This window comes from Gallus gallus, chromosome 1, assembly GCF_016699485.2.
Source record: "Gallus gallus isolate bGalGal1 chromosome 1, bGalGal1.mat.broiler.GRCg7b, whole genome shotgun sequence".
Lineage (NCBI taxonomy): Eukaryota > Metazoa > Chordata > Aves > Galliformes > Phasianidae > Gallus > Gallus gallus.
In genome coordinates, this window is record NC_052532.1 from 15,655,886 (window position 1) to 15,682,491 (window position 26,606).

The following is a 26,606-nucleotide window of genomic DNA, read 5'->3' on the forward strand; positions in this document are numbered from 1 at the left end:
TTCCTGGCTCATCCCCAATATCGCTTTAAATTAACTCAAATGTTTTCTAAAATAAGTTGCTTGAGATGGCCAGCAGTAACAGCCTGTGTGGCGTAAGGAACGGCAGATTAGGGAAAGCTAAATGTCATCAATCTTGGCTGCTTAAAGAGAAACAAAAATAGCACTGCCAGCTTCAGATTAAATCACTGTGTGCCACCCCAAACAGACCTCATTACATGAAGTGTTTTATCGTTGATGTGCCTCTGTAGGTTTCTGACTTTGCAAGCTGGGCTGGAGGATTTGTATAATTACTGAAATATTTCAGATCTTCCAGAGTGATATGAAAGCTGTAGGAGCCAGGGAAGTCTCAGTCCCAGCAAAATTTGTGTCATCATACCCTGGAGCATTCTCATGAAGTCATCCGAAATCAGTATCTCTTTCCAACACATTGTTTTTATTAGGAATCCTCTGTGGGTTCTCATTTTGGGCCTCACCCTCCACAATCACAAACACACAATGCTATTTTCTCCTCAGGTTGGTGCCGACATCTGTGGGTTTAGCTCCAACACAACCTACGAGCTCTGTTTGCGCTGGATGCAGCTCGGCTCCTTCTACCCATTTTCCAGAAACCACAACGCAGAGGGAAATGCTGTAAGTAAATAAAGCTATGCAGAGCTGTACAGCTATACTGACGAAGATGATCTGTATTAATTTCTCAGAAATTAACCTATCATTCATGGTTAAGTTTAACTGGGTTATAAGGAGTGCTGCACTGAGAAGAGGAACTACACAGTGAAGTAAGTTTTTCCTATCCATAATGTAAAGATTAGTTAGGAATTCTGAAAAAAATATCTAGCGTCTAACATCTGAAAGCCCTGCAGAGGTAAGATTTATCCTCTTCATCTTTCACCTACTAAAGCCCAGCTTTTATTTCAGAGCTGCTGAGTGTCCGCACATCTTTTCCTCACTTGCTAATGTCAGTTTTTGTTTCAGTGCTTGTACAGGTTTAGTAGGAGGTATTGAAAAGAAGGCGAGAGAGGTCCTCGTACTGAACCTTGCTGTTTAAAAACAAGTTTCAGGCAAACAGTTAGAAGTTCCAAGGGCAGTGCTGTCAGCCAAGGAGCTCATAGGTGGCATGAAATAACGCAGCCTCAGGCATGAGCTGTGGCTTCAACTTATCATAAAGTCCTTTCAAGTCTTGTCTCAGATAGAAGTATCATCTTGTTTCTAACTATGAACAATTTGCAAGCCTTGCAGTCTTTGTAAGCACACTCTGTTACGTGCAGCTTTGATTGAAAGATTGTGCTAGTTCAATAACTGCCCTTTTATTATTACTTTTTCCTTCTGTGAACTGATCTGTGCAATATTGAGGTTAAGACTGTGAGCTAACCTTCAGTTTTCTTTACAGTCCTGTCATCAAAACGTTGTAATGTTTGTACCTCCCAGAAAGACCTCTTCTGCATGAAAGTACGATGTCCATCCAGAAACAGGGCAAAGCAGGAACAACTTGCAGTGCTGTCCGTAAGAAAATCAGAACTCACTCTCTTGTGGAGCATAGGAAGGCAGTAGCAGTGCCTTCTGCTGGGGTATAAGCACTATGGAGTCAGGGAAGATGACAAAGAAGGAAAAATAGCTCACCCCTCCTGATGAGCTGTGACAGCTCAAGAAGAGCGTAATCTCTATCCAGAGCTGCTGCTAACTCCTAAATGAGAGTGAGGCAGGGTTAGCTCTCTGGGTTAGCCATGCCTCTCACCTGGTGCTCAGCCACTGGTTCAGGCCATGACCTGGCAGTTCCCATGCAGCTGTCATCTGCAATAATTCCTGAGATGTGCTGGTATTTCTCTCTAGGACAATGAGTGGCTGTGGGGCTTTAGGTGCTGTTACAGATAACTATTTTCTATTTACCGCTGTTTACTAAAATTGGAGGCCCCTTATCTGTGCAGGTTCACTTGTCCCTTTGGGCATGCAAACTGGGATGTGACCCAGGTGGGTGAGCATTATTAACATTCGCAAGATTTAATAGGCAATTTAATAGGAAAAGTGAGGAGAGCTGCGACTCAGCTATGACCTAATGACAGGAGTATCAGAGGATACACTGGGTTTTATTGGACCACTTAAAGCCATTTAAAACATCGTGTTCTCTGACAGAAATGAACACGGCGTTTTGGTGACTCAGCACCACCTCAGAAGGCTGTTTTTTTTTTTTTTCCCCCAAACTTTGGCAATATTTGTGCAGTGTCAGATTTACAACAGCAAAAACACAGTGAAAAAGTGGATGGGTGCTCCAGAGCTCAGAGGCAGCAGGAAAGATTATTCCAATGCAAACGTAGTAATGGAGAAATCTAATTTAAATATTGAGTTTAATTAGCATTAAGTTTAATGTTAGAATAAAACTGTAAACATCCCCTTTGCCTATCCCACTGGGGATTTCAAATGGTTTAGTTAATACTTTTCTTGACTGAACGGCACTGGATAGTATAAAAAGCTCTATTACTTCTGTTCCTCTTTTGTTCCATTATCCTTGGAATGTGTAATACACTCTGTGATCTGGATGAGAAAACTGAATCTCATGGGAGAATTTAGTGCAGGCAGAAGGGAGCTTGATGCCTTATTGGTAAGCCCAATTTAGGGCTGGTGAAGTTAAGACAATGGGATTGGAGGAGATGAAGCACCAGCACTGCCATGGGCTGCGTGTTCCATGTCAAGTGGCAGGGGGCAGACAACTTGGCTTTGAAGTGGATCCAGAATGTCCACCTGATGGTGGGATCCAGCATGCATGCCCCTCCTGCCCCAGAGAGCATCTCCCTGCATGGGGCACCCAAAGTGATGGGCACGGGAGGAGACCCGGAGCTGAGGTTTGTTGTGTTCAGAGAAGATTGCACACAGCAACTTTGGTTGTTCCCATTAGCTTTTGCAAGGCCATGGATTTACTCCCACTTTTCATCCCTGTACAAAAATATTAATAAAATAATCACGTTTTTGCCTTTGTTTGCAGGCTGTCTGCCTTCTCTTTCTCCTCTGTTTCTCTTTCTCTGTACCAAAGGGCAGCTGTAGTTCTTAACGCATCTTCCAGTTTGCAAATCATCGCTTTTGCTGATATAAATATTCACTTTCATAGGATTATACCAGCAACAGCTTCCCTTTGGATGCACGCAGATTTCTGTGTTGAATTTGCATCCACTGTTATAACGCTCACTGCAAATCAAAGCTTTTCCTTCACAGGCTCAAGACCCAGCAGTCTTTGGAGCAGAGTTTGCCAAGATAGCTCGAGCTACACTCCGGATCAGATACTCCCTGCTCCCATACCTCTACACCTTGTTCTTTGAGTCTCACGTCCATGGCAACACGGTGGTGCGGTCGCTGATGCATGAGTAAGTTTGGAGTCTCTCTTTCTTATTCCATTTTACTCACAGTAGTTGAGCTTCTGTGAATTAGCAAATTGACGCCTGCCTGATAATAGTAATGGCAAGATCACTGCATGCTCTCTCTTAAAAAGAACAATTTAAAAAGGAAATCTAATCTAAAATGTATGCAACAAAAAGAACTTCTAATATATGCAATGGATATGCATTAAAATATTGCCTATAATTGTTTCATACTGAAAAAGGAGCCTAGTGAAATAGTAAGAAAGTTCTAGTTTAAGGCAAACAAGCAGTCCTCTCTTTTATAGTTAGGAGTCACATACCCGTATTTTCTGTACTTGAATCAAATCTGTGACGTCTGTGTTCTGGCACAGAATATCAGGAAAGCCTCATGAAGATAAGGCTCCATTTTCCAAACATCCACAGTATTAGCATTTTCCAATTTCTCACCTGCATCTGCATGCTGTGTGTGATACCTACATCTGTGTCCACAAATGGCACAGGGAAAACAGAGATAGAGACGTTCAAGAAGCAGGTGCACAGAGAAGATTAATAAACACGTGCCGAAAAATAACTCAGAAAATGCAACCTCAGTTTTTGGAACGGCTCTTTTTTTTTTCTTTTTAGAAGAAAGTGAGGTCCAGGTTCCCTCTTGGCACCCTTGATTGGTTCTCTACCTTCCTTTGGTAAATTTTCTATTTTAGAGTGTGCTATGCAAAGTCGTGAGCAAAAGGAGTGCAAATAATGCACGTGAAAGGCTACTGCCCAGAGCTCTGCCACAGTTCGGTCTTATCAGTGCAGGTTATGTCCTGATCTGTTTAATGTTCCTTTTCCCTTTAGGTTAAAAACATTTTGGTTAAAGGGTAAGGCGTTTTTGCAAATTAAACTGAGATTACTCTAAAGTGCAGAACATGCTAATACGGAATGATAATGCACAAAATCTATTTTGCCTACTCAATGTAATGGCTAACTGATTGGTTTTAAAGACAGAATCCTTCCTCTTTTCAGTCTGCTACCTTATTTAAGAGCATTTCATCTGAGAGCAGTTTGATAGGGACTCCTGTCTTATGAGGGGTTGTATGTTCTTTCAAGGACTCATTTTAACAGTATATTTGGTTAAGCAGATTTATATGAATACTGGGAATGACCAAGTTACTTTGGGAATTGTATTAACTAATCTCTGCTAATACTGCATGACTTCAGTGATGTTAAGGCTGCCCATCTGTCCATTCCCCATATATTTTATCTGTACTCTACTTGGGCTCATCTGAATTACTGAATTTATAAATTTGCTTTTATTTCAATTGTAGAACAGCCTCAGAGGCACCAGCTGAAACTCCTGTCAAGTACGACTAAGCCAGAAGATGCACTCCCACCATTAACTGATATTTGGCTGTGGTACCAGACTGAGATTTTTACTGGAAGTAAAACCCCTAAAATGCAGGAAGGGAGTGCAGAGATCAGGAGATCAGCACAGACTTTTACTACCCAGCTCCCATCCCAATGGCCATATCGCTTGCTGATGTTGCCATAGCTGGAACCTGAAAATGCTTAACAATATTTCTTACTGTTATTACTTAGTTGTGATTACTATTGTTACTTAGTAAGTATTTCTTACTATTTCTAATTAAGACTCCTTGGTTTAGAGTGTCTGCTCAAGCAAACAAAGTGACTGAGATGCTAACAAATGGAGAAATGTGGGCTTTAGAGACAGAACTGAAACAGAATTTTTGAGGTCCAGATGATGGAATTTTACATCAAATCTTTCTGTTTCTCGTCACAAACACAGAGGACAGCTAAGGAAACTGTACTAGCTCTTCAGGTAAAGCTGTTATGAGTTCACAGCCCTTACCACAAAAACAACCCTGGCCAGGCAGAGAGTCTCCAAGCAATACCTATTTCACGCGGTCATTTCAGATTTTTCATTTCATTTCAAATGTTTAGGTGTTCATTTCAAACAACAAACAGGAACGGAATCCCAGTAGATTCCTGTGTATGTTTTAAGTGTCTCATGCAGAGGCTTTCATTTGGTGAACCAGAGATGCTGGCAGCTTGGCTGTCCAAAAAGACCTGGGGGTAATAATCCATTACTGTGCTCCTGGAGGAGAAAGCTCTGCTTAATAGCCTACCAGGGGGGAAGTAAAACAGCAGAGAGGCTGCTATCTAACCATGGGAAGCATGGAGATGGAATGCAGCATCTTTTGTAGATCACAAACACGCTGCGCTTAATGGCTTATATTTTCAAAATGGGAGAATTCATTTGTTTGCTGAATTTGTGGTCGCTATAATTGCAAAAGGAAGCAGCGCTCAGTGAGACGGTGAGATGCTTCTTCCCAAGCCCAAGTAAGATGATCGGCTTCCCTGCTGTCAGTATTTCTTGACCAGATTTTCCCCTGAAACCTCCCACAACATAATGCATAACGATATTCTAATTTTATTACAGTGATTTAACATTGTGTATCTCTCCTTTGACACCAGATTTACCTCTGATCAGCAGACTCATGGGATAGATACTGCCTTCCTTTGGGGACCCGCGTTTATGGTTGCTCCTGTTCTTCAAGAGGCAAGTACCATAATTTAAAGATGCCATTACACAAGTACGAAAGAAATCTGCTTAGGGCATTCCATGACATTCAGGGAATGTTTCCTCATATCTACCCATTTCTTCCTAGCTCTGTCAGCTTGCAGAAGGCATTTCAAGCCAAGCCCAAGTAATGTAGGGCTGCCTGGTGCTGGAATTGGGAGGGCACAGGTGAGGGCACAGCATTTCCCTGCCACTGAGGACTAAGCAGGTATAAGCAGGCTGGACACTGTCCCTCACGCTCCTACATCTCTGCTGGCAGCTCCCTCCAAGGGCACACACAGCAGTAACTGCTGGGTGAGGGAGAAACACAGAGGTACTAAAACAAACTGGTTTCATTTTCACTTCTTGCCCACTGTGTTTGGGAACTGCAGCATTTCAAGTGCCAGACTGGATGTTACCCAGCACCACATGCAAACTAAATCATTACAAAATGATGACAGTGTCAGCTGCTGATACGGCAGATTTCAAAAACCCAGCATTTTCCTATGGCTGTGCTGGCCACGTGTTGGGGTTGGGGAGCAGCTGCTGACCCAGGCCCCAGAACAGAGCTGCAGGTGGGTTTGCTCTCACTGCTCAGCTGGAGCAAGGGTGGGCTCCTCTCCTTGCCTGCTGCTGGCTGCTAACGGGATGCAGCCTGACAGGAGTGCCAGCGGTGTGTAGCTGAGCAGGACATACACCTCCATGTGTTGAATCCAGGAGCAGTCTGTGATCAGCATGCTGCCAGAGTATCTGAGACACTTCCTACCTGATGCTGATGATCAAACACATAAGCAAGCCACTGCTTGGCACATTTTTTTAATATAACCCTTGCACCTCTGTGAATTTAAAATGCAACTCCAATTCCTTCACATGTCACCATTCCAGCTCCTCTGTGGCACTTCATCTGTGAGTCCTTCATCTTCAGGCTCCCCCAGGTTTCTAATAGCTAGTGACTAACATGCAGATTTCACAGGGTGTCAGACCAGCAAGGTGATGAAAAATGTGGGAGAAACCTTCCCATGAAGAGAGGGTGATGAGCCAGAGGTTGCTTCTTGCAAGTAAATAAATGAAAAGGATCATTATAAGGATACATACAATGACAGAGAATCTAGATTAGGGGTTTTTCATGTTTTTGGAGGACTGCAGCAGAAAAGAAGGCCTGGTGCTGGTGGCCTTATGGGGAGGCAGTGCTTTGGGGGTAACACCTTGCTGAGTATATGCTCAGGGCAGAGGTGGCCTGCAGGCCCCTCACCATGGTGTCACTGGCCATCAGTGGTTGCAACAGGGCATAAACTCACCTGGAGAAGATGGTACATCTTCTGTCAGAAAGTACCAGGGGTGACTTTCCCTCTGCTCCTTGAGACCTAGGGATGCAGCCATCACAATGAAAATGGGGAATGTTCTTGCACACTGGCTATTACTTAGGGCATCATTAAGGCAATTAAGAGTCGAATGGCAATTGCACACTCCTCTGCAGGCCAGAATATCCAGAGCTATTGTAGTAATGCTGAACAAATCTGGGGAGAGGAGCATCTTGACTTTATGGAGATTTCTTTCAATCTTTTTCAGGGTGTTCTACAAATACAGTCAGCTGTCAGTTGCTGAGCAGACAGGGTACACCACCCCACACTACTTGCTGCAGAGCTGAGGCACTGTCCCTCGAACATCCAGCACTGCTGCTGTGGGAGGCAGGCCACAGGACAGGGCACTCCCCCAGTTTAGCAATTGCTATGTTCTAATATGACATTTGCATGCATTAGCAAATCAGCCACTTCTCCGTCCTTCTGTTGGTTAATATGAAAAAACAATCATGGTGAGCAGTGACCATCTCATAGCTCTTTTCCTTGACGCTTCATCTCCTCCCAGGGAATGACCATAACTCTGTAAAGCAGACATCTGCTTCAAGAAACAAAGGCAGTCTGTTAGTGAGAATGAGCAGCTTGTGCCCACAAAAAAGAAATATGCTTTGATTCTGACTTTTCCTAGAGTGATTAATCTAAAATGCCTTCGGCATCATTTTATATATTAACACGATACCATTCATGCTGCCAAATAAAGTGCAGCAATTGTGCAAATAGCAGTTTGTTCTCTAATATGATTTATCTACAACTTTAAATGGTTGCAAATAAGGCGAGCATCTGTGCACCCTGCTTGCAGACCTTTCTCTCTGCCTGTTCCTGCAGGCAGTGGGCCCTGCTGCCGCCCAGCCCTGCCCTGCAGAGCCTGCCACAGGGCCCGCCAGCATTGCTCACATCTTATGTCTGCAAGCCGTGGAGCTGTGTTCCAGGCTGAGATAACCCTCTAACATTGACTCATCCCACAGAACTGCAGTAAAACCCCCCGGACAGGATAGGCTCATCTACTTAGCATTATAGATTAGCCAGCACCAGTCCATTGCTGTGATAATAATTCAGCCTTCAGATCCAAGATTTTATGTTATTAGAGGACTGAGTGTACATCTACCCATGCTCAAATATAATAAAGCTAATGTAATATCAGAAATGTAAAAAGAGACAGACTTTAATCATTTGATAACAATTACAGGGAGCGAGATCAGTGGATGTGTATTTCCCCGAGGCAACATGGTTTGACTACTACACAGTAAGTATTTTTAAAATTCAGTTTCCTACATTTTTACAGAACTTAGGATGTCACAATTCCAGCAAAATAACTTTTAGCAATGTTCAGCAGTAATTTTACCTCAGCATCTGTGTTTAAGAAAACTAGAGCACCAAGTCGGCACCAGGGTAGCTGGGAGAGCAAATTGCACAGCTTTCAGTAGTGTTTTGTTTTCTATTTTTGGTTTGCAAAGCTCGGAAGACTCAGAGGACAGAATTTTCAAGAACAGCCTAGAAATTCGTGACACTGTCAAGATTTCTTTTCTTTCTGTTCACCCTCATTGTATGCTTAAATTACTGTACCCAAATCCTCCCCTGTGTAGAAACAGACAGAAACCTGAGAACGTGCTGCCAACAGTTTTGTGCATGGGGTTTTGCACATGCATCATTCTTGACAGAAGGCATATTCACAGAGCAGCATGAGGATCCCTCCAGAAGACGCTTCCAGGAGGTGCAGACTGAGCTGCTCCATGGAAGAAGCCAGCCCTTCTAGCTCCAGGGCCTGCACAGCTCGACCGCTCAAATGCTAACCCCAGTGCTGTGGTTCCCAGAGGGCTCAGTTCTGAGCTAACTGTGCTCTGCTGAAATCTGCAGGATGAAACCAGCACTGGGCTCAGCAGTAGTTAGGTTGATGGTAAGAGGTTTGGAAACCTGAGCCCGGGAGCATCAGGCTGCTGCTAGCTACCCTGAGCTGTGCCTGAGGAGCAGGAAGGACAGAGATGTTCTGGGAAGAAATTCAGGCTTATTTTTTAACTAGTGTTGCTTTGGGCATCTGCAGTATTTGGCTGGTGTCCTCAGAGGGATGTTCATCCAGCTCTTTCCCTTTTCTACTTTCATGAGGCCATGGTGCTGTAGGGTTGAGCATTTTGCTCAGACCTCCTTGCTGCTGTTCTCCCTGTGCTGAGGAGGGCATGGGGACATCGTTCTGTTGCACTCAGTGTCCCCTAACTGTGGGGCACGCCCCACGTGTTATCAAAGTGCAGTTCCCAACACTTGGCACTTGTTTGCTGTACCCACAGTTCTTGTCCAGAAGTAAGGCTGGATATAACCACAAGCTGTAATTACCATTGACAGAGGGCAGGAGCCAAGCCCTGTTGTGACCTACTCTACCAACACCTGGTTTGGAGGGATTAAAACAGAAAGAAATGATGGAGGGGATTAATTCCATTTGCCAACATCTATATGAGTTTCCATCTCTGAGTGTAATAGGAAAGGCTTGTCCTTAAAAGAGAAGAAAAACGTACAGTTTACATTCCCCAGTGATTATGAATCACTCACCTTACACTGAAATGTGACAGTTTCCATATGCATAAAAAGAGGAAGCAAAGGCTTCTTTTGCTTTTTGCTTTGTGCCTTGATGAGTTTTTCCTTTTTTTTTTCTATCCACATCATACAGAGTAATGATACCATTTTTAAAGACGATTTGCTGTCTTTCATTCATGATGGTTGTGTCTTCATGCATATGCATCACTGCAGGGGCTAAATTCTCTTTCATGTTCAAAAAAAGGGAACTGGAATAACACTCCTGAAATCTCTTTTTGTCTCTATTTGAGACAAACCGGTGTATTTGAGATGAAAATATATCCCTTGGTCTTTTTTCAAGCAATATATTATGACATTATTGCCCAGTTTTGCATTTTTTTTTTAACTGCATCAATTTTTATGGTAGGGTAGGAAAATACCAAGTACTTGGCACAAGACATATGCTACTGTCTACGCCCCACTGAACAAGATCCCTCTGTTCATCCGCGGAGGCCATATTCTGCCAGAACAGGCTCCAGCCTCAACAACTACCAAGAGGTAAAGTCATGATCCTTGTCTGCTCTCAGAAACAGCACTGTGGGTCAGACCCACAGCCAGCCACAAGGCAATAAAAAAAAAATGAAAAGAGAGGCTATGTGCAACTTCCAGATGACCTCCCAGCTGATAAACACTGTATTTTTATCCCACCCCTTGCTCTGTTGGATTAAAGTCACCCTGGAGGTGATTCACGTCATTGCTTGCACAGCTGAAACTCTACAGCTTTGCTGGGAGAAGCTTTGCACGTCTTGCTGCTATACTGACCAGCTGTCAGCCATCCACAGGAAACATATGCAAGGGGAAAATGCAAACCTCTTGTCCTTGGCTGAATTTATCAAACGCCACAGGCAAGATGGAGATGCTTAGATCTCTCTTGAGGAAGACTGTGTCCCCACACCAATGCTTACATGCTGGCCTCAGGTTGATCCATGCTGAGAGGCCAAGGGAGCAGGAGGGGAGGGAACAGCTCCATATGGAACCCAGGCCAGCCCACAGGGAGGTAGCCTCAGTGACCGGCCACCTCCTAGGCCACCTGGTTGTTGTATGTGAGGCCTTGAGAGTAGGGGAACTTGGCCATCCCATCACTTGAAAGGTAGGAATTTTTGCACTTCAATTAAACAAGGCAAGATAAGTTTTCATCATGATTTCAAGACCTGTTTTAGGTTATTTGTCTGTGTGGCCCTTTTTGTAACCTTGAAATTAGAAATAATTGTGTTCAGAGTTTTTGTTAAATAATGCTTAAAGGATGGTGGCCAGAAGCTTGTACTGATGTCTCTTCTATGTGTTTGCCAACAGCCGTCTGAACCCATTTGGGCTCATTATCGCCCTGGATGAGCACGGAGAAGCTTCTGGGTCCCTCTTCTGGGATGATGGTGATTCCATCGGTGAGTTTGGTTTCCCATAAACAGGGCCTACACACAGGGCCCCCCTTGGCTGCCTTCCCAGCAGTTCAAAAGCACTGACTATTGCTGTACATAGCCGGGGAGCTGTCCTGGGGCTGAACATCCAGGGTGGCAGCAGAGTGCTCTGGAAGGCTGAGATACAGTACATCACAGAAAGGGAGGATCCAGGAAGTTCCACCTGAGCTTGAAAAACTTCCTTACTTTAAGGGAATGTACCACTGGAACAAGCTTCCCAGAGAAGCTGTGGTCTCCTTCTCTGGAGATATTCAAACCCACCTGGACACTTACCTGTGCAGCCTCCTGTAGAGAACCTGCTTTAGCAGGGTGTTGGACTCGATGATCTCCAGAGGTCCCTTCCAACCCATATGATGTTTCAACACTGGAAATGGCTGCTGTGCTCAAAAGGGCAGCAAAGCTGACAATAAGAAGACTGGAGGAGATTAAACAACCCACAAGTCCTCTTTGTGAGACATAAGCCACTCGCTACAATTAATGTGAACTGCTCATGGATTTTTCTCTCTTTCTTGATATCAATCCTCCTTGTTCTGTGTTTTGACAGATACTATTGAAAATGAAAACTACTTCTTGGCTAAATATACATTCAGCGCAGTAAGTAGCAATGCACACAATACCTACATACTTGTAGCTGCTGTAACGCACTGGTATTTAACTTTCCTCTGAATAGCATTTTCCTTATAGCTTGGCTTTTTAAACTGGCAACTTACCTCATACTCTCATTTGTAGACAGCTACAACCATGAGGCTGCAGTTTTGTGTTTGCCTCATTGACTGTCCTAGTGACACACCATTAACATCCCCGGTGTGATATGAATTTGAAATTTTTCAGCTCAGATATTTTTCTTGAGTTGCATCTTCTGGATATGGGGGTCCTTTTCCTTGCCTTCCTGCTGCCAGCACTTTTTATTTTATGGGTAGGAGAGGGCATCAATGTTTTAGCTTTGATCACATCAAGCTTGTATTTTCTGTTGCATGGATTACCCCATGGAGTAGTTCAGCAAACCACCTGCAGCCCATGGTGCTGGCAGATCCTTTGTGTAGCCCAGAGTCAGAGCAACGCTGCCTTCCATGCACAGTTCGCTTCTCAGCCATGTCCTGAGAAAGCTGAATAGAAAAACCCATCAGCCTGGGCTTCAACCCAGAAAAGCACTATAAAATGAACCCACTGGAAGCTCATTAAGTGCATGACAGCAAGTTGTGGGAGTTCTTGAAGAGAATCTTAACCTACTTCAGCAATCTATACAAATTATATCTCATCTACAACTCCATTGTTTGCATACGCTGTGGCACAGTTTTCACGTAAGTAGTCTACAGAAAATCTTCAGAGGGGTAAAATCATGTAAATACTTATGATGATATTACTCTTAGAATGTGTCTCCTCTGGGAGAGAGAACAAGTAGGAGTAAGCCAATGGGTTTTGTTATGAAGTCTTGTATGTACGTGAGGTATTTCTGGGGAAGTAATGCTGCTTGTTTAGAATTTAAATTTCATTTTGAATTTATTTTCTTCTTGACTTATCATGAAAAAACACTTCTTCCTCTTAAAAAAGAAAAGGGGGGGTGGATATTTCAACTGCAAAAAGGAAGAAAAATCACTTCAGCTTTCTGTAGTCTGTGTATAGTAATTTATTGCAGGGAGGCTACAGAAAAAAAAACAATATCCAGTTTTATATTAAATTCTGGTCTGTGCAAATTAGATTGTTGATTCACTGGCTTTTCCATTTCTCATTGCTCATATTTGACTTCTGTTGTAAATCCAAGACTGAAGTCCCTATCTGCATTCCAATAATCTCGAATGTCAATTTTTTATTATATGTTTATAAAGAAAAAAGTCCATCTCAAATAGCAAATTGCAGAAATAGGAGAAACGTGTGAGCACCTCGCTGTATGTTGCAGAATTCTATATCCTTAAAAAATTATGGATGAATAGTTTAATGACCTCTGCTTTTAGAAAGGACAATGTTTTGGACCCTCAGAGATTAACTGATAAGGTCTGATTTGACAACATTTACTCTGGATCCTGTTCAGAGTTTTGTAGGTAACAGCTGCAGGGTTAGACCCTCTCTTTTATATTTTCATTTAAACAATTGAGACATGCAAAGGAGAATTTGGGATTAGTGCAGGCACTTAAGCCTTAGAGAATAGTTCTTGACATCTGCTCTTGCGTACTACCTCGCTGCAGTAGGTGCTTTAACTCACTTGACACCTTCCTTTCGATACTCCTGATGGCCAAGTGACCTGAGTCAAGCTGCCTCGTGTTAAAACTACGGGCTTAGAAAAATATATGAGTTCTTTTGAAAAGCAGGTCCAATTTTAAGGGATAAAAACGTTTGAATAAATTGATAAAGAGATTTTATAGCACTAGAGCAAGATGGCAAGAAAAAGAAGTCATGACTGGTGCTCAGAAGTACAGGAGAAAGTCCTGGCTGCTGGCCTCAGCTCCAGGACTGGCTTGTGTACTACATTTACAGGGCTTTGAGTGATACCCACAAAGTTCCTTGCTTCAAATTGAACCCAGGGCAATTGCTTTAATCATGCTAGGTGCTTAGGGAGGATAAAGTCACTAGAATTCCTGGATTACCACCTTTCTGTCTCTCCAAGGCCTTGGAGAAGGGTAGATCTGGACCTGCTCACCCTTTCACCATGCACCATTGAAATTACACAAGCTAATTTACACAAAAGATTTCATCATGGGCTTCTCCTTGGCATGTTTTTAAAAAGTTATGATTGCATAGCAGTTCTTCATTTCCTGAGCAGTGTAGTTCATCTTTATTTCCTTAACAACTTTGATCACATAACAAATGCAATGATTCCTCTTCATTGCTTATATGGGAAATTACTGTCACTGGTGGTCCAAATGAATTTGTTTAATCACTTTGTACATCCTCTTGGTTCATCCCTAAACACATGATATACTGTGAATTAGAAGCAGAACAAACACAGCTCTGTGAACATGCTGTATTCCTGCAGTGTCCTTAGGTCTGGAATATGTATATCAAAAATTCCTAGCAGGCACTGTGGAGATGTAGGACATAGAATAGAGGCAAAATATCTAGCAAGTGATGCATGTGGAAGATGGTAATCATTTAAAGCAGTTGCTGGTGTTGATAAAATCTATCTCAAAGTCACTAATTGAATCTCTGTATCTGGATTTTGGCTTTGCGTATGCTACTGTACCCTGTAATTGGGTACAAGAACCAAATTTGCATTGATTACAAGTAGGAAAACAGGCTGAAGAAAATTCCAGATGAATGCTGTAAATGCTATTTTGTTTCTTTGTTAGCTTACAACGATGCACAAAACCCTTCTATGTGAAAATTTTCCTTTATGTTCTCATACTTCTTTCTCAACACTGGAAGACATTCTATATGTTGGTTGACAAAAATGATACTACACCAGTAGTGGCACACAGTTGGTCACCTCCAAAGAGATGCGATGGCCCTAAAATGTTCTGTGTTTTGTTTTTTTTTGAAGGGACACCTGAAGACAGAAATACTTAAAAATGGTTACCGAGGGGCTGACTCTCTGAAGTACAACAAAATCACCATTCTTGGCCTGAAACTGAGACCTCATGCTGTTGCTGTGAACGGAGGGGCTGTCCGTAGAGATGCCTTCTCCTATGAGCTGAATGGGGTAAGAGCTGTGCTGAGGAATTATGAAAAATCCTAGGGGAGTGGGAATAGTCAACGAGTAGCAGTTTCTCATCAACTTTTACAAATTCAAGTATAAGCGGAGATTAAGTACAACAGTCTGAATTTTAGGAAAAAAAAAAACAGTACAGAAAAAGTTGTTGTGGGGAACTTGAACCTTTGTTATTACATCTACGCTCTTTCTCACTTTTTAAGCTAAAAAATAATGAAAAGAAGATATACTTCCACAAACTAGGAGAGATGTTGCCTGTTCTGTGGGCACTATTATCATTCTGATAAAATGAGAAAACCTGTCAAAATTATTAATCAGTTACTGAAGAGAGCTGGTGGAGATACTTTTGTACAAATACTTGGCATCCAAAAATGAATGCAGAGGGGCTGGCTCTACTGAGCACCTCCCTGCCATCAGAGGAAAGAAAGGCAAACCTGTGCTGTGTGTGTTTGAGTTCCCAAGGAAGTTGTTACAGCAGTGAGACAACAGCTGCAGTTTCAGTGTCTGAAAGTGAGAAATCACCTGTCCAGCCTCAGCATCCCAGGTCAGCATGCATGGCTTGACTGTACTGTGCTTCCTCTTTAGTGTCAGCAACAACATGCTGCAGAGGGGATGGGCAGGACAGCCCTAACGCACAGTTCCAATTTCCTTTACCATGGAAGAATAGAGAAAAAGAGCAACACTGAGTAAAATTCCCTGTCTCTGGTCACTTGTCCCCTATGTGTCACCAGCCCTCAAGCTGAAATGCATGTGGTGCTCAGGTCTGAGCCTAGGGAACTCCCAGCATTAGCGCTGCGTAGCACTGATCACTGTCTCATTGCTCTAAGATGCAGAGCTGAGGCAACGAACTGTGGATATCACATCTTTTACTCTACTTATTAGTCCTAATGATTCAAGTTTATTTGTAATCGAAGCATGATCCTCATTATATAAACTTGGTTCTAACATTTATTTTATTGAAGAAATCTGTAAAGGAAGAAAATTGCTGAATAAATTTCTGCCACGGAAAATCATAAAAAACTCACTTTCAAAGACAATGTCATAAAATAAGTGTAATCAGTCTTACCTCCAGGGAAGAAATTGTTTAACAGCCAAACTGCCTCTAAGCAAGATGAAAGCAACATAAATGTGGCAGGGTAAAGAAAACACTCCATTGAGACATGCTCAAAAGCACCAATCTCAGAGATCCAGATGATAACTGCACACTAACAGCAGAACATAAAAAAGATGATTAAGAAAGAGTATAAAGCTTCTCACAGAAGTATCGTTTAAAATTTGATTAAAGCACAAAAGGTGATCTTTGTGACTTTGTGATTACTTTAAATACCACTGGAAAAAGCCACCAGGCTGCTGGAGCAGAAGTCCAACCTGAACAAAATTTAATACATTTAAATTAAACAGTAACCCAGATTAGTTAAATACATTCTTCTCACAACTATAAGAGATGTCCAACCTCTCCCATCATTCCTGTATAGCCATTGTAATGCTGTTGCCTATAAACCTCTCACGAGTCTCTCTCTCTCAAAAAAACCAACCCCAAAAGCATTAGCAGCCTGGGTTTAGATATGAAAAGTTACAACTCCTGAAATTAAAAAAAAAAAAAAAAAACAACAATGAACAATGAATTCTAAATGGCAAATTTGCCACTTTCTCACAGGCTTAATGAGATTACATGCTGCATAATAGTCTAACAAGCACAAGGACTGTACTGTTTGAAGGGGGATAGTAGGAAGTAGTACTTCTACTGTATTGCTTTTGCATTACAGAAAGCAAATTTGCCTAAAAGCAGTGTTTAAGTGCATAATTGAGCCATAGTTTTTTTTTTGTATATAAATAGAAGCAGTTTGCTTAGTAATAAGCCACTTCTTTCTCTCCGGTTCATGCAGCGCTACCCTGACATTTGTAATATCATGGAATCCTCCTATTATTAGGAATGTTTATCTTTTTTTCCCCTGGTAGTACTGTGCCCTGAAAGCCACAGGAACTCTCCTGTCACCCCAGCAGCAATGCTGGAGGAGCAGTTCTGTGAACCAAGCTCCTGCTGAAAATGAAATGGCCTTTGTATAGGAACACTGTCCTTTTTCTTCCGTGTTTCGTCTGCTGAGGAGCAGAAGCCCAGGCTGGGGCAGCCTGTCTGTCCTCCCAGTGCTTTTTTGGTTAAGGTTTGGGTGGAGCTGCAGCATTTTTGTCTGAATCTGGCTCTGAGTTTGAGTACAAGGCAAATTATTCAGGAAAGGGACTTCCTGCTGGTCAAGTCGTGGTGGAGGTCTGTTCGTGAGCGAAGATGAAAATATTGCACACTTTGAAGAAGTGATCTAAGCACAGACTCTTAGGGTCACATTCATGTGAACTTGTGGGTGGGCAAAGAAGTAGCTAAGAGGTTCAAATGGATATCATGCATTTTAAGAGATAATTAATTGTGAAATGTAACAATGAAAACTGGTGAAGAAGTGAAAATGGAAATTATGTGGGTAGCATAAAATACCTCAAATTTAATACAGAGAGAGAGAGACAGGTATCATATATATAATGTAATATCTAATTCATGTTACTAATTAATATTAAGCTGTTGCTGAATTTCTAAAAGGGATGTTCAATTGGATGCTGCCATCAGGTCAGAGTTTTGCCTATCAGATGCGTTTGAGGGAATCGTGAAGGTCTAAGCCCAATATCTCTTCTTGTTTTCTGATGGTCTTTCTTAAGTTAACCTAAGATTGTTCACTATTTTTTTGTCTTTTTTTTTCCACAGAAACTCGTTTTGGGGATTTCTGCCCCACTTACTCATGAACTCAACCTGGCAATTTATTAAAATGTTTAGAAAACGCTGACATCCTTGGCCCTCAGATGTTGACCTTATTTGATTTTAATGTAAAGAAGCATTTGGCCATTAAAATGTAACTGATGCACCTTTTGTCTGCTATTTTCCTGTGTATTATTTGTAATTCAGTATTTCTCAAATACAATTTTAACAGTAATTAGTGAGCATTGCCACAAACAAAAACCCAAACAGCTGGACAGACAGCATAACTCACATAAGTCACACGCCCTGTCCTTGGGGAGGCCAAGAATGACTGTGAGACACATCTCTCCTCGGGTTGGGGCACATGTATCTGCTTTGACCTGCTTAATCTGCTTTTATGATATAAAATAGAATCTGCCATTTACTGGCTGATTTACATCAGGCAATAATCCCAGACTACGAAGTCTACAGCTGCAGAGACCACTCGCTTTCAGCACGTTTTCCATGCTCCTGTATTGCCATAAACGTTGCTTGGGTACATCTCAGGATCCAGACATTACAGTTAGAATTGGTTGAAAAGTTGGAAGATTTCTTTTGAGAATCTGGTTCTCTTTGGAGACTTCTTCCAGTGTGGGGGTTTCTTACCACACATATGGTTGCTTCCCCTCCAAGGCAAACCTCCAATGACATCAGGGGATCCACACTATGGCTGGGCCAGAGCTTCACAAACCCCACTGTTCCGACACTTTTAGCTATAAGTTAAAGCATTATTTTTACCATTTCCCATTTCCTGTTTGCTGCAGAACAAACACAGCTGTGTCTGACTGGTAAAAGGTTGCTTTTGTCAGAGTGAGCTGGGTCTTGCAGTGAAATTTGAAGGCCTGGATCTCCTTAGAGCATTTGTTGGCTGCAGCGTGATGAGATACTACAGACAGGCAGAGATGAAGATGGTGAGGGATGACTGAGGAAGATCAGAGTATGGGCAGTGGGTTGAAAGCTGATCTGAGGAGATGGATGTGACAACCATCCTTCTTGCACAAGACTGTAAAACATAATCCAAGTAGCACCTGCTGCATAACTCTGAAGACCCAGAGATGTGTCTGTACCATGGCAGAGCTTCACACCAGAAAGCTCAGTGCTGCTTGGCACAGATAGCTTGACAGTGTGGCACAGATGGGGAAAACTAAGGCTGACCCTCCCCTTGAGCATGATCTTTGCAAAGACTGCACCAAAGAAGCACCCATCTCTGCCCCTATATTTCCCTCTACAAGCAAAAAAATGCCACCAGGCTGAGGATGTCAGCTCAGGAGAGGGATCAGCTCAGAGGGAGAGCTGATGCTGAACATCACAGAAGACCTCCCTGGACGGGATTTTGGGTTGTTTTGGTGCACATGTGTGTGTTCAGTGAGGAGAGTTTGCCTCTAATGTGCCTGACAGTGTGGAAAAAAGTGTAGAGAGGAGATTGGTGCAGGAACTCAAGCACTGATGTGGCTGAGAGGAGAGGTCAACTCCGTCGAGAGCCCTTGCAGCATAACTTCATGATGGCAGCTGATGCTCACTGGCTTTCTGTGAAATCAGTGACTAACCTAGCAATTTCATATACTTTTAAATGAAATAAGATCAGAAAAACACACTCCTAACAGCACTGATGTGCTACTCAGGCTTGTATTACAACCTGGATTTTATCCCTTTCTTGTTCTCTCGCTCCTTGTAGCACCAGTGAACACACCAGGAAATGACCGATCTATAAACCATCCACCCTGGGCTCTGATTACACATTTATTTCATAAAAATAAGCAAGACAGCCATTGGTTGGCATTTGATTTAGGACCTTCAAAGAAAAATAGTGTTTGTACGTGTGTGCGTGTTTATCTGGCTATTCATCCTCTCAGAGCACTGAGCTGCAGGTGTAATTGTAGATCTACTTTTTGTAGTTCTGGCTGTATTTCATGTTCTTTCCCATCTCAACTGTTTCTTTCTGTTTTGCTTTTGAGAAAAGGATAAAGACAGACCAAAAAAAAAAAAAAAAAAAAAAAGCAGAGTAGGTGTTAAAAGTGACGTGAGCTGGATCCAAGAATCCGCAACCAAATATTTCATCATCTTTATAGATTAGGTTAGATTAAAAATGAACTTTCCCAAGTGTTGGTATAGGCGGATTAAATTTGTTATAGATACAAATCTTCAGTAGAGAGAGAACTTCTCTGGCTGGGACTTAAAGTGACAGCAGCCAGCTTCTTTCTCCAGCCTGCCTTCGTTAGCTGTAAGAACCTACAGCTGAGTCCTTCCAAACTTGAAGGAGTTCTACAAAGAGAAAATCTTAATTTCTGTTTCAAAACCCACTTAATTCCAGGCTTCTTCCTCACAGAACCGTAAAGAGAACAGAGGGAATCACACTGACCACTAAGATCATGCCATTAGGGGCAGTGGTAGAGCAAAGACACATTAGAGAACATTTGGGATCCGGTTGGATGACCACCAGGGAATGAGTTTCCAATGCAAATTTTAATTAAAAAATAGGAAGAGCAATCTCAGGTATACAGATAAGTGAAGGCAGAGATGTTTGTTTCTGTGTTGGACTGCTCCTACCTTGCTGTGACACATCCTGGTGCCAGAAATTCATGGGATATACTGAAAAAACAAGTTAATGCAGAGACAAAACACAAAACTTTTGGAAGGACTGGAAAATGTGTCTTCCAAGGAGAGCACCAAGGACCCAAAATCTGATGTCAGAAGCTGTTTAAACTAGCAAAGGTGAGCTCCAGTGTCTGTTAATGAAACCAGACAAATTCTGGGGCTGACATTTTAACTGTTGGAACAGCTTGTCATGAGCTGTGGTGAATTTTCTTGTAGCAGAGATTTTTAAATGAGAAATGAATGCTTTTCTGAAAGAAATACGTTTGCTCAATAATTCAGGATTTTTTAAAAACTGTATTCTTAGTCTGTGTCATATCAACTGATCACAGCAATCACTCTGGGGTTTGCAGTTATGAAGAACGAAAGGGGTGTTTTGTAGGTTTTTGGAAAACATTAGAATTTCTGCGACAAGTCAGCGCTTTCAGAGGCCTCTGCACAGTTACTAAGATCTTAAAATGCCATTGGTATAATCGGCTGTTTGGCGAACTCAGACGTGTAATATATTTTGAATGCTTAATTCATTTTGAAGGTTCTGTTGCTTGGAGGATTGTGAAAGGAAGGCGAAGTGAGCACATGTCTGAGGAAAGGAGACACTCAGGGCTTTTTTTTGCCGGGAGCACATGTATGTAGGGGTGATGATGGGAATGTGCTCATGCTGTACGTGCCACTGACCTTGTACAAACTGCTGCAAATCCAGGGGTTGTTTGTTGCATGAAGGAGCTCCTTCTGAAATGGAAAAATGCTGTGAAGTTCAACCTTCTCCTTTACATTGCTGTGCTTGGTGACAGAGCGCGGCCCACAGAGCGCTGCCGAGCGGGGCGTCCTGGGGTGCTATCAAACTCACATCTGGCTGCAGCAGAAAGGCTGTTCAGTATTTCACCCCCCATACTTTTACTCCTTGGTGTCCCATTGGTTCCTGGCTGAGCTTTTCATCATCAGGAGTGATTAGACAACAATGTCCATCAAGTGAGGCGTTTCTTTCATGGGATACCTGTGATCTACAACAAAACTGTCACAAGAAATATCCTGCCAATTGCTAGCTGCCTTCTCCAGAGCCTGTCTTCAACCCTGCATGATCACTGGGTTCTGCTCAGTCTTGCCATGGTTTCCTGCTCTACGTTTATCTGAGGCAGTTCTCTACTCTTCAAATCAGTATCGATCATTTCTTTCACCACTTGATTACTTGTACTGGAGAATAATTCTGAGAAAAACTGGGATAAAAAGTATGATAATTTGTCTCTATATGTATACTTATGTGCATACACATAAAGCTTTCCACAGTAGTTTTTAAGATACATGCAATAATCCTCTATTTTTTTTCAATAGGAAAAGTCTGAAAGGATAACAGCTAGGAGCCACTGCCAAGTTGGCAAAGACAAAAGAGCACTTCCTTGTGACTGAAGTGTTTTTAGATCAAGCAGCTGGAGGTATTATACTTTATGGTAGAGAAGAAACAATTTTTTTTTTTTTAGTAATACATAAAAGAGAATAATATCATGCATGAACTACATGGCGCTTTATTATTTCTCAATCTGCTTCATGTGATGATAAAGGTTTAGAAGGTAGAAAGGGAGAAGGCGTCTGAGAAACTCCAACTCACAATGTGTACAATTACTGTGGAGATGAAAAACCATGAAAGTAAATACAGTGCTTACAGGGAGATGCTGGGGTCTGCTGACCTATCTGAATGAGCCCCTTTTGTTTTTCAGCATCTGAAGGGAACTTCAAACCATGAAACAACAATCTGAAGAGGGCAGACATGTCTTCAAGAGCTCTTTTATAGATGGATGAACCTTCTTTTGTGTACACTTACCAGACAACCATATTTTTTATGTCTTATGTGTGTTTCTGAATTTCCTTCGTAGTGAATCACCTGCAGCTACACATTTGAGCCTTGTTTTGAAAAAGCAGTTATTTATACACTCATAAAATACACTTGCGCATTAAATGTTCATGTTAAGCTGGTCATAAAAATAGAATAACAGGAAGTTTTACATAGGATTTAGAGGGGAATTATGAAACAGACATCATATAAAATGTTTGCCTGCATTCGTAACTTGAAATAGTCTGAAGGGGTACATTCAATATTTTGAGTCACCCATAGAATTTCAGTGACTTCTCTGCAAGTGATGTTTGTGACATAGGTTCACCTGTACCAGCATTTTTGTTCAGATGAGCTTTTGAAGTGAACCTCCTGCTGGTCCCCATTTACTACACTTCGGTCTGGCATCGTATGAAGGGAATTTCTTTCACATGGAACTCAACCAGAGCAGGTGCTCCAGGATAGCATGCAGTGCACTGCAGCCATCGCAGAGCATTTGGGCTATATGGAAGTAAATCTGCCATGAAGCGTATGGGGTAGATACCGGCTCTACAGCCCCAAGCCTTAGCTCTTCAATTTGCTCCTGTTGCTTTGTACTGATTTCAAAGGTAAACATCAGCTTCCAGGCTAAACTGAGCCCAGCAGCTCATACAGCTTGAAAAATTCAATCTGCAGTTTTTCCTACAGATTAATAAAAATGATGAGAGGGGGTGGGGAAGAAATCAGAAGAAAATATTTACAGAGAAATTTGGGCTTCCTGATATTGTCTGAGCTCCTCCTCATCCATTAGGAAGTACTAGAAAATGCATTGCCTTTTTGCCCTCTGAGAATTCATTTCTGAAATCTGAACAACTTTCAGCCCCGTTACGGGAGAAGTGAGGTGAACACAGAGCTTCCAATAGAGTATTACATGCTTCTGCTTCAAAGAGTGCTTCTCCTTCTTCTTTATTAACTTAGCTTAGCATGCTAATTCTAATTTCTCTGGGATAGCAAATCAACTTTTATGATTCTTAATGTTACATCTATAATACCATTATGGTACTCTGTTTTGAGGGGCAGAGGTCAGATCAGCTAGTATTGAGACATGACTTAGTGAAGGATATCCTTTTAAACATGACTTATTTTCTGCTTTAACGATGCTCACAGGTCTGTAAAATATACAGTACCGTACGTGTTACAGGTACTGGTGACATAGTTTCATTAACCTACTTGAAATGCTCTTTAGCAGCCCTTTGTTTTACTGTGTTCAGCCTCCAAGGAGAGCGGTTTGTCTCTCACTTTTGCCTACTCTGCTGTTCCTTCTTTTGCTGCTCCAGATTGCTTAGACATCCTGTGAGGCAAGACACTGTTGTTTATCTGGCTCTGTGTTCTTAATAGAGCCATCATTGAGCACAATAAGTATATCTCCTGCTGAACCTTAAAAAGCAATAATTATCTTATTAGAAGATCTCAAAATCCACCCCTTCAAGCACAAATGCTTTCTTTTTTTTCTACTTCTAGAAAATAGAAGATGCTAATTTAGAGATAGTAAGAAATTTATCTTCTGTGTAGTTGTTATTATCACTGACATAATTACAATGACTTTTATGTTTAGTTCCTACGCAACAAATGCTTGCATGTGTTTAACAAGTCAAACCTGTTACAGTTGCTTTTCTTAATGCTATTTGTTTTGCACCACTTAGGACTAGAAACTGCTATGGGCTTACTGGTAAGTGCTATATTTTCTGTGGTCTTATTGAACACGGGAAATAAAGGTACAGAGAGTGAGATTCTTCCTGCTCAAAAGATGCCACTGCCAACATCTGCTGGGTCTCACTGGTCACGGTAGCCCCAAGCACACAGCTGTTCTGTAGACGAATGCTAGAGGGGATGATTTCCACCCATTGTTTTGTCTGCTTCCCAGTGGCAGCTGTTCAGGTCATCGGGCACCAGGCTGCAGTTGGACTGCCAATCCAAACTGTTCTTCCTCAGATGGAACCCTGGTGAGTGCAGGTTGAGGGCTACATCCTGAGGTGGTGCTCTGCTCCCAGGAGCTCCTCTCTGGAAGTTCCTGGGCAAACCAGATTTGCAAAGCAGGTAAGTGGCCCATAGTCTCCCAGATTGTGTCTTTCATTATGAAAGGTGTAGAAAAATAATGGAAATCATAACAGTGAAGCAGCAGTGACAGGGCAGAACAGCTTATGCTACTCACGACAGTATTCTCCACAGAGAGAGAGGGAAATGAATGCAAGGAGCAGACGAAGTGCAGGTGAGGCTGCCTATGAGGCAGGACAGGGGTCTGCAGTTTTCCCATTAGCTCTGTGAGAACAGCATGGTGGTTGCAGAGCTACAATGTGATGGCTTTCCCTCTGTTCCCCATCCAGCCATGGCTCTGCTTCCAGTCCTGCCTGGTTTTGGGAACCAAACATGTAACAACATGTAACCCATTACACTAGTAGAATGATGTCTGTCTTCTGAAGTTTCCTTTGAAAAGAAATTAAGTAAAAGTGATTCGAAGAAGAGAAGAGCAAGGCAAATCATTAAAATGCTACGTTCAGGAGGTCCTCACATCCTGGATGTAGGACAGCAATGCCTGTCTGCCTGGTTTGGTTCAGCTAAAGGCTCCCTAAGACAGGAAGGGATCTGCAGAGTGCTGATTAAAGGTCATCCATAATGTCTTGTGGGCAAACTGGCTCCTTAATCTTGCTCTGACAACTAGCCAAAAATAGGCGAGTGATCAGTCTTACTGATACAGCCCAACGTGGTTGTTCTTCCCTGTTGCTTTAGTCCTGCAGTGAGTGCAACACACGGGAAAACTCTGAAGCTTTAGCTATTTCCTTGAAGCTGCAGGAAAACCATCTATCTTGGAGTGTTTCTTGCAGAGATGATACTTCACATGAGAAAAATCCTGCAATCTGAAGCAATATTTAAGGGTATATTCTCGCTGTTTGTTGTTATATACACGCACAAGGACACATCACCTGTCGTAGTGCTTGGATAAGCCTGAAGCTGTTCAAAGCAGTGTGGCCATCCTCGGGAGCAGCAGGATTTTGTGCAGGATGTGCCCACTCTGAGCCGCTCTGGGACAACAGGAGCTGATGAATGTGACAGACAACATGTCATGAATTAACAGATTCAAAATTTCAAAGTATTTTGTGATATTTGGAGAATTTCTGTTAAAATCAGCTAAGGCACTGGGAAACGAAAAGCCTGGGCAACCTCCACATTTACAGTAAATTGCTTAAGAGGGAGATTTGACAGAAATCCAAGGAGAGGGATTGAAGCTTTCACTGAGGCAGTAATTGAGGAATCTCCTTTCAGTGGCAATGACTTTATCGCATCCCTGTGCACCGCTGAGCCTTTCCTAAGAGCTGAGACACTTCAGGGAATTCTCTGTGAAATAATCCAGAGAGACACCAGAGCAGCCCACTGCTGACAGAGCTGCTGTGCCAGCTGGTGGCAGGGAGGAGCAACCCTCACACAGCACAGCTGGCAGAGCAGCGACCAGCTGCGCCAAGTGCAGGGCGTGAGGGTACTTTATGGCTTCTCCCAGAACAGAGTGTTGACTCTGCAAAATCCTTTCTGGCAGGTGACACTGCAAGCTAACATGGCACCAGCCACGCTGTCTTTGAGGACACCAGCTCCAGCACTGTAAGGAGGGTTGGAACTAGATGATCTTAAAGGTCCCTTCCAACCCAAACCATTCTATAATTCTACAATTCTCTGATTCTGTGATTATACAGTGAGATGTGGGCATGACTAAGGGAAGAGGGCTGTGGTTGGTGTGCAGTCAGTGTATTGCTTGCTGCAAATTATTTCTCTCTCCGTCCTTTAAAACTTTATATTATTAAAACTAGTGTGTGCAAAATGTTGTTTACCAAGGGGGAACATTTTCCCATCCAAGTGCTTGGGGCTGCACTCACCTTCTACTCTACCGCACTATACATTCTTTTCATCTGCAGTGTCTACTTCCACATCTGAAATTCTGCTCTGCAAAACAGAGCTCTGCATGTTATGTGTGTAATCTGTACCTTTCAGTCCTAGAGGAACGTCTTTGCATTCAGTTACATTGCGTCGTTACTCTAGGGAACCTGTTTTACCATAAAATCCCAATCACTTGATAGAACAATCACTTGATAGAATTACTTATTTTCCTTACTAATGGTCTCCATTATGTTGTATCTGCGAAGCTTCCCAGTAAATGAGAAACGCATTGAACAGAACTGATCCCAAACCATGCCATTATAAATGCCCTTTAGCATTATTTCCTGAGTTAAAATCTTTTTAGCACGTGCTGCGTTCATTTTGTATGGTGCTACTTTCTAATCAACATATCATTTGAGGAGGAATTATATCAATCTCCTTAGTAAAACCTAGATAAATTACTTTGCATTGTCCCTGTTCGCTGTTTTTATCAACAGAAGTAATTATCTGGTGTTATTTGTTTTCTGTGTGCTCTTTGTTGCCCATCCTCTGCAGTTATCTTTAAAATTCACAGGTTGAACCTTAGCCTAATTTAATCCCTTTGAGGCAGGAACGATTTCAGTGC

General features: G+C 42.3%; 1 protein-coding gene across 1 annotated transcript in view; it reads left to right on the plus strand.

Annotated features, from left to right (window-relative positions):
* Positions 1–17,788, plus strand: part of SIIL (sucrase-isomaltase, intestinal-like) — a 47,209-nt gene extending 29,421 nt beyond the window's left edge. The window contains exons 13-21 of the mRNA XM_015275757.4: positions 514–630; positions 3,202–3,350; positions 5,820–5,904; positions 8,449–8,505; positions 10,192–10,322; positions 11,118–11,206; positions 11,784–11,833; positions 14,715–14,873; positions 17,632–17,788. Coding sequence (XP_015131243.3) covers positions 514–630; positions 3,202–3,350; positions 5,820–5,904; positions 8,449–8,505; positions 10,192–10,322; positions 11,118–11,206; positions 11,784–11,833; positions 14,715–14,873; positions 17,632–17,691 — 897 coding nt within the window. The 3' untranslated portion in view covers positions 17,692–17,788. The remainder of the gene's footprint in view (positions 1–513; positions 631–3,201; positions 3,351–5,819; positions 5,905–8,448; positions 8,506–10,191; positions 10,323–11,117; positions 11,207–11,783; positions 11,834–14,714; positions 14,874–17,631) is intronic.
* The last annotated feature ends 8,818 nt before the right edge of the window (positions 17,789–26,606 follow it).